General features: G+C 46.9%; 1 protein-coding gene across 1 annotated transcript in view; it reads right to left on the bottom strand.

Moving 5' to 3' along the window:
- Window positions 1–8,964, bottom strand: part of LOC125947544 (uncharacterized) — a 31,724-nt gene continuing 22,760 nt past the window's right edge. Inside the window, exon 6 of the mRNA XM_049672473.1 lies at window positions 1–131. Within this exon, the coding sequence (XP_049528430.1) occupies window positions 37–131 (95 nt within the window). The 3' untranslated portion in view covers window positions 1–36. The remainder of the gene's footprint in view (window positions 132–8,964) is intronic.

Here is an 8,964-nt window from a genome sequence, read left to right as displayed (position 1 = left end):
AGAAAATGGGACATGGAGATTGAAAAACACGATGGTTCAGGTTTTCATTTCATTCCTTCGATGCACCAGGTGATGCGGTTTTGTTGCCAAGCGTAGAATGGCTCGCGCTGGAAGCCTCTGTATGGTTTCTCCTGTGAGTGAAAAAAAAAAAGAAGCAGTCAGAATTTAGTGGTTCCGTGGGAATTTAACAATTAGATTAAGTTTCTCCAGGAAGTGTTTTCATCTATTTTTGGCTCGGTCTACTCATATTTATTGTGTATACTTATCTCAGACATTTATCCTCGTCCCTATGACAAGCATTTCGTTGGTTTTTCTTCCAACAACATTTCCCTTGATTTTCTACTGCCATTTCACACATTAGCAACGCAAACACCGTACGTTATAAAACTTCAAAATAATTTGTTTCACATCGCGCGTTCATCGTTATCTGCAAACATGAAAGAGTGAAACACCAGCCCTGGCAAAATGTGAGAATTTTTACTTACGCAGAAACCGGCACAAATTTCTCGATTGATTATTCCGGTGGCACTTAGATGACGGATAATTTTCAACCACCAGTCATGATGGCTCGGGGCCTATGGAATGTGCTGCTAAGCAAAGGATCCCAAGTTCGGTTCGCGGTCGCTCGCCGACAACGGCTTATGCATGTAGAACCAGGCCCACGTTTTAAAACTCAGGAGGCCGAGGTTTGTTCGGAGCACTCCTCCTACCTCCCTGCGTGCCATAGCCCGCGAGTTGTTCAGGGGAGTTACACTCCGTAATTAAATGATACAAGAAACAAGCGTGTGCCTTCTGTCCTCTACAAAAGAGAAAGAAAGCGCACGAGAAACGTTCAATATGATGCAGCTAACGTGAAACAAAAAACAGGAATGTCAGTCGCACAAAGTTGCTCCGACGGTATAGGACCACTTCGGCTCATTTTCTGCTACCGACCGTAAAAACCAGACGGAAATGCCTGAGCTGTATAACGTTCCACGTTAACGGCTTATTACACAATTTCTTTGAGGAAGCCCGCATATACCTGCGTAATAATGTTACTTCCAGCACAACTGAGTCTCTGTTGAGAAACCTTTCCTTATGCAAGTGCTGTAAGCGAATAACATAGCCATGGCGATTGTGTAGTATCCAGCGCAGATCGCAATCATGAGTGACGGGAATCTGAACAGCGAAAAATCGTGATGCATTTTTACTTAACAGAAATATTGGGAATATAGGGCCCTGTTCTGGTGTATAGTGTAATACACTGCTCACGTTCTCAACGCGCTGACGAGGTGCTGAAATTTGAAAAGAATACTACCTAGCGTGCGCATTGCCACAACACGCCATGCCGCAGTTCTAATTTCAGCGGAAACACACTTGGCAAAAAGTTTGTTAGTATGGTTTCGTGCTAAGTCAGGTTGCCTGCCGTTGCAACTTCCTGAACACGCTGAAGGCCTAGTAGCTGCAAAGTGAGCGCCCCTGCACACGTGGTTCTACAGACTACTTTTGCAAGTGGTAAATTTTATGATGCGCGAAAGCAACTATGCAGGGATCACAGAGGTGGTCGTGGTAACATTGAGTCAAAACCAAAATGTGCTCACCGCTGTTTGCCGCAACTTTGAGCACATTAGAGCACTGCACGGGCCGATTTTTTCTGCCCGGGCCCGGCCCGGGCCCGTTTTTACGTTGGACTGCCCGCCCGAGCCCGGCCAAAAGTTTTATGGCGAGACCCAGGCCTCTACATCACCCGCCCGGCCCGGCCCAGCACTCCTCTACCTTAGGCCCGAGCCCGGCCCGAGCCCGGCTCGAAACCGGCCCGAACCCGGCCCGAACCCGGCCCGAACCCGGCCCGATGACCGAAAAAGATCCCCGAGCGGCATTAAAAAAAATAAAATAAGGAATACAATGAAAGGAATTTATTCTTAAGGCATAAATACATGTCATATGCAATTATGAACACCATTTGAGCGGTCTGAACACAAATACCAGCGCGCGAAGTAGTACGAATGACCCTGCCGAGCAGTATCGCCAGCAGTTTCCAACGTCGCGACCTTGATACGGCCCAATCCACTCATATATCACTGCGCCGCCACAGTATTTTTCCACGTCGGGCGCCTCACTGCAAAGCATGCGCCGCCTCAGCGGCTCGTCTCACTCAACCGTATTCTGCGGCGATCCCGTGGGCGCTGCCATGTTTGATCACGTGGTGACGCGTCCATTGCTTGCCTCAGCCGCCTTCTTTGCCCTTTGCCTCCGTGTTTATAGTGGGTGTACATGACGCCCGGTATACCTCAGGAAACCTCTGTTTCGAAAGATATCGCAGACGCCTACTGGGTGGTTGACACGAAGCTTTGGCGACAGCTTCAGAAGACATGTAAAAGTGCTTTCGAAGCTCATTAAGCTTTGTCCAAACGGCGCGAGCAGCGTATATGATACTTGTACTAAAAACGAGGCTAAAAATGCATTCCATGTTATACGCTTATAAATTGAATCAGGATCAGTGTGTTTTGCTCTTCGTTCTTTATTTGGCAAATACATTGATGCAGTTGTTTGACACGTTTATCACTCAGTGAAGTTCGTCGGTGCAGTCACTATACGTGATTATTTTATGCCTAATCGCTCGCAGGTGTGCTCAGTTGCACTAGATTTATTCTTGCTGCACACAAGGCTTGGAACGTAGCTGTTCTGTACTTTGTAATAGCTTAAATTGTAGCAAAGATGCATTATCGCTAGTAACTCGCTTACTCCTGTGGACCGTCACGAAACATTCAACTTCGACCCTTCGTGTGCTGTCGGTGTAGTCGCTGTCACCCATGCTTTGGCGCACGGATTCAAGTGTGCGCCTATTCACATATTCTTAATATGCTGGCGATAGAGTGTGCGTAGCTTTGCGTGCGAGTTGGGGGTCGATGTGTGTAGATAACATGCGCGAAACGTATTATGCCAGGAAGCGGCGCTACTCCCTTTGTCAATGTTTAACGAGCGGTACTCACTCTTACCGACGTTCCGGGGTTGAAGTCTTTTCTCCGGAGGTCAGCGATACGACGCTGGCGGATAAGTGATTTCTTTTTTTATCCACAATGAAGTTGTACATCAAGAAGGGGCGGATACAGAGGCTGTCCGTACGTAGCAATGGTCCGTGAACATGGTCACACATACTCATTCCATTCCTTAATATACCAGTCACTATTTTTGCAGCCAACTACTGCTCACGTATTCAATCCACCGCTCCCCATTTTGCAGCATTATTTGAGCACAGGGCGTCATCGAAAACCCACCTGCATTTCCGACAGCTGATCGCACAGAAACAAGGCAGAAGCGGTAATGCTTTCATATTCGTGCGCTTTCGCTGAGGCAACGTATGGCGCACTGCCGAAAGCGCCATCTCGTTTCTCAAGAACAAATTGTTCCGCGAGAAGGGTCAATAGCCGAAGCGCATCCACGACCGGTTGTGAGGGCAGCGCATAGATGGAGTAAATGCAGAAAGAAAGCTTCTCGTTCCTCCATGGTGCAGCGTAATGCGCTGCTGCCAGGCGGCCGGTTGAGAACATGCGTGCAATTAGCAAGTCGAGAACGCGCTTGCACCGCGCTGAAAACAATTACATTGATTTAGGTAAGTAATACAATGGCGTCTTTTGGTTTGAGGTGACTTCTATCTTTCTGGACTTTTACATTCTGTTTAAACAGCGCAAACTACGACGGCAGTAGAAAAGGGATGTACACAGGAGTAGCACTGCTAGCTTCCAGCTGCGCCAGGGCAAAAGATTTTTCAGAGTCGAGACGCACGAGGATAACTCGCTGCACGTTACATGCAAACCACCAGAAAGTCCGAGCCCGGCCCGGGCCCGTGTCAAAATACCCAAGCCCGGCACGGGCCCGAGTCAAAAAGCACATGCCGTACCCGAGCCCGGCCCGAGCCCGTGAAAAAACTGCCCTACCCGGCCCGGCCCGGCCCACGGGCTGGGTCGGGCCCGGGCTTTCGGGTAAGCCCGAGCCCGTGCAGTGCTCTAGAGCACATTCTTTATTTGGCCTAAATGCTTAGCTTATTTTAAAACTCCTACATTTCCATGATATGCTTATTCACCAAGGCGTCAGAAAGTTTTTGCTGTTTTCATAAACATCCCAAATCTAGCGTAACTAACAATTAGACTTTGTGCAACTAGGTTTGAGGCAGGCAAGGTAATGCAAGCTGGATAATTTCACATGTTTTGCTTTATACAACATTTTTTTTGTTCATGTTTTTTTAGTTTACATGAAAAGTACGAAACCCAACCCAAATGTAGAAGCTCATATACATTTAACTCCTGCCTTCTAATATGGCAGAGAGAGTGAAATAAATGAGTGGTTATCAAGAAAAATGAAAATAAACTTCATTTTTATTTTATTAGCACTTCAGCTCACCACAATGGAAAGATGCCATCGTTAACACAATTCGCAGTGAACAATCGACCATCCGTTAATTCTTCACAATGCTCAGTTGGGAGTGCTAGTAGTTCAATGTTTACCGTGCAAATACGGTACTCTTCATACCCTCTCGCAAATTAGCGATAAAAATCATCATGGTGTCGCCTGTTGTTACGAAATGTATTTGCTCAAAATTTGATTTAATGGAAATTGTTCGTATAGTGTGTGTGGCACTCACCGCGAGTCCTTCTCTATTCCTAAATTGAGGCGGCCGTTACGGTTATTTATTACGGCTGATGTTACGGTTTTTAAGCTTACGATACCAAAAAATAGATGCTTCTCGATACATAAAAACAATGACGAAGCTCCACCCTTTATTTGCACGACAAGTGACAAGCAAGAAATAAATCTTGCAGCGTGACAATACGCGCCCTCACGCTTCTTGCTTAGCTATGGAGAGTATTGACGGACGGAATGGCAGTGCTTCCGCTCCCTCCCTAAATGCGATTGAATGTGCGGCCGACCCTAGGAGACAAAAGATGCGATCAGTCCAGCAGCGCGTCATTGTCTATGCAAGGCTGGAACCAAGTTTTATCGAAGACCTTCCGTAGAGCATGGATAATGTGTGAAGGCAAATTGATACTGCGTGCAAAAATCAACGTCCGAAAAATGAATGCCCGAAAAAGGAAGTGACCAAGCTTCGCTTTGACTAATGCAGCCTAATAATTTGTGAAAAGCCGTTACCCGTTACTGTCAATATGACATTCGAAGTTTTACACTCGAAGGATGTAGTGATCATTTTGAGTTGCTCAAGCTTTCAACCTATTGGGCTAGTGGTTGTGTATCCCCATGCTACATTGGAAATGCTATTGTCAGTAGTAAAAAAGAATGGCAAGGCTCACCCGTATGCTTGAGAGCATGCATTTGGAGAGGAGTACAATCGACGTTAGAGATAATCCAGTACCAGTTAATTACGTCTAAGGTGTGCCACCCTACACCGGAAGGCATGACAACATACTCAGATGTGTCTTTGTTAACGTGGGAACACTCTAAGGCAATTATGGGATGTATTTGCGAAGGTAAGTTGCCGTGGCCCCCGGAGTTTAGAATATGGCAGCAGAACTGTGGCGATACATTATGTTAGGTTCAGTAAAGACGTCATAGCCAGGTATGGGGAATATGCCTCTCATTTCTTGCAGAGCTATAATATCCAGTTACTTTCTCAGTGGTGCCCATATGTTGGATTAATCTGTTTTTTTATTCTTTCTTTTTTCACGACGCAGGTTTTTGCAATTATATTTTCAGGAAGTAATTGTGCGAGGTGACTATATGTGCGTATTAACGCGAGAGCGTTAAGGGTCCCGTGTCGCATAAAATCTGGTGTCGGCGTCCGCGCAGTAGGTGTTGGCGTAGTCCGTTGGAAAGAATCATCCCGAACCACAACCACGCAGGCCCTCCGCGTGGCGCATAGGCGTTACTGACCTAATTTAATTTCACAATGTAAAACACGCAAGAAAATTCGTAAAGTCCAAGTTACACACAACCTATATACATGATAGCGTCGGATTGTAATTTTATTATACGAGAAAACAATTTGAATATACGAGAAAACATAGTTCTGTTACGCGGAAACTCAAACACAAACCCATTTTTCCTTGCTTACGGGGGTATGAGCCATTCCTCAGCCCTGCATTGCCCCTATCGCATTCCACTCTTACAAGGCGAAGCTTAAGCATCCTCTATGTTTTTTTGTTTTTTTTTTCAAGCGAAGCTTGCATTGACTCACTTGTGTCAGGGTACACTTGTGTACGCGGAAAACTATCATCAGCCCTGGCTCGAGGGTTGTCGTTTTCTTCCGCAGCTGGCTGCGTTGCCGCTCATCATTCCAGCGTGGAATTTCACTTCTCTTCTGTCATCGTAATGGGGAGGCCGCGTTTACGGGGGTATGAACCATTCATTGTCTCACGTGACGGACGGATTTTGTTTTGAAGCAATTTATTTCGAAGAATCGCAAGCGGCAATAGCGGGCGAGTGCCGGGCGAGTGCCGAGCAAACTCGAGACATCAAAAGCAAGCGACAACAGCGACGGGCAGAGAATCATACAACGCAATGGAAGGAAAAGTTGCACGAGAGGGCAGGAAAAGTAGAAGGGAAGAAAAAGACAAGTAGTACGAAAGGGAAGGAAAAGAAGTAGGTCAGGTACACACACGACGTGTTTCGCTTACCCCCCTTTTTCCGACAGAGAAAGGGCTGCTGATCTGTTTTTTTTTTTTTGTATTGTGTATCTGACGGCCATGTTGGGTTTCAGGCACGGGGTCGGCGGGACGTTTACGCGGGCTTATTGTATCGTCGAGATGCCTGAACTCTCGTATGCATTTGGACCATTAGCACGCTTCTCCTTTTTTTTTCTGCTTAATCTGCTGCGGGACAGGCACAAGGGTGGCGTTGAGAGATCGGTGGATATGTTCACCAATTATACCGTCTATGGTTTCTGCGAAAACTTCTAGAATGATTGCACGGATATCATCTTGAAATGCGGGCGAGTTTAAAGAATTAATAACCTGTGTGGACAAAGGGGCAGGAGGAGGGAGGGGAGCTGGCGCACGCATTTCTGGCGTGTGATGGACGAGTACCGCAACTGCGACTCACCGCTGGAAAGAAGGCCATGAAACTCTCTGAAGGCTGACTGAATGGAAAGACTGTTTGTGTTATCAGGGACTCAAGCAACAACACGGTTGTTGTCTGACGCCAGCTGATACCATACGACACTCACGTTTGAGCGAAAGGACAAGTACATCTTGCCGACGGATCGCCTCGTATCTTACAAGAAGTGGTAGTCGACATCTGCCGATTACAGCGGTTCGGTTCTCGCCAAGTGGATGGGCAAACCTCTGTCGGATGTGATCCTCGTTGACTTTCCAGGATCTCGAATGCCCGATGACTCAGGTCGAGCCTGGAAAACTAATGCGGGAGGGACATAAACCCTGGCAAACTGAAATAGTTGTGCCGCTCGCTTTTGAGGTCTGGCACCAGTATGCACGAGGATGGTGATCGCTCGTTCATACAAAAGGTGAAACGGCAGGTTCGTGACAAGCTAGCAAGGAAGAAAAGGGCTTCGAAAGCCAAGACCCGAATGCTGTGCTTCACGTCGATGTTGCACCTGGCATTAACTGCGGGGCTTGGAGATCTGCGAGGGACCATAAGCAATCAGATCACCATATCTCATGAAGAGCTGGTCAAGTTCTTGGTACGTCATCTGAAGCATGCGATGGAGGTGGCTGGATTGACTGGATCCGAAATTATTAAAATGCGATAACGCGGGAGAACAATCAAGAAAAGTGACTATGCATCCAGATGTCTTAATAGACAGAGCGAGGGAAATGCATGAAGTGTAGCACCTTATTTACTTGCATCACAAGGGAGCGCTGCTAGTGCATAGTTGGCACGGTATAAATTGACTGTTTTGAATGTTAATGTTGTGAATTCGGGTCTATGGTCCGTTGGCTTTGGCTGCTATTACTGTTGGTATCTTTAGAGCGACAATGTGTTACCAGTTGAAATTATGTCACCGCAAGGTGCTTGATGCAGTTTTTTTATTATTTGTATTTTTCAAGAATATATTGAATAGGGGAATTCACACCAGTATCCTTACGTGACTGTAAAAGGTGTCCGGAGACAGATGCGAAAGGTGCTTGAACTTGCATTCCGAATAGGTTTTTACCACCTCTTCTAAATGTCGAGATTAACCATATTTTTTCTTCTCACCACCCTACGTGACAGTATTACAACTATACCATTACGCCGTTCATTTTCGAGTGCGGTCAAAGAGCCACCCTCCATAATTTTCCTTGCAGCATGGCAGCGGAAATTATGACAGAAATGGGCATTAGCAATACGATGAAAGCACAACCTTGGCAACGCCAGCAATGAAAGGCGCTAGATGTGGACGGCGCACCTCGTATCCCAAATTTGTCTCTTACATCTGCGAAGCCGCTTCGGACTCCCCTGCTGTGAATATACGAGTGTGGCGATATTTCCCCTCCCTCCGCTCGCCGGTCTTGAGGCCATTGCCATCAAAGAATACGTTTTTCTATTGGCTTCCGCTTTCTCATTTTTATAATAAATTACCATTGGCTGCGGCGCCACGTCACGAGCGCACTTTGACGGAGTTTCCATTGGCTACGACGCCACGGCACGAGCGCGCCTCGACCAACTAGAGGGGGCGATCGAAAGGCAACACCTGCTGCGGCAGAAGCGTGCCAGGTGCTGCATGAGGTGAGAGGGCATTGCCACGACGCCAAATCACCCTCGTTGTTGCTCTCAGAAGCCAGTGTTATCCGAGCGTTCCTTGTCCGCGCAAGCTCTCGCGTGTGTTAATTCTCGCTAAGGCCAAATCAAAACGCGCTCAGCATCTTTACGCGCCCGCTTTCCCGTAAGGAGTATACACAACTTGAAGGACCGCTCAGTGGTGTTCAAGGGACATTAATGTTTTCCCATTCACAACTCACAAGAAGTGCTTAGGAGAACTCGGAGTTTTTCAAACATCAAATCATGTGACCTAATAGGCTGCGTAAGTAGTCA

Source organism: Dermacentor silvarum, chromosome 8 (assembly GCF_013339745.2).
Source record: "Dermacentor silvarum isolate Dsil-2018 chromosome 8, BIME_Dsil_1.4, whole genome shotgun sequence".
Classification (NCBI taxonomy): domain Eukaryota; kingdom Metazoa; phylum Arthropoda; class Arachnida; order Ixodida; family Ixodidae; genus Dermacentor; species Dermacentor silvarum.
Note: the sequence above shows the minus strand (reverse complement) of the source record. Positions and strands in the feature narration are given on the sequence as shown.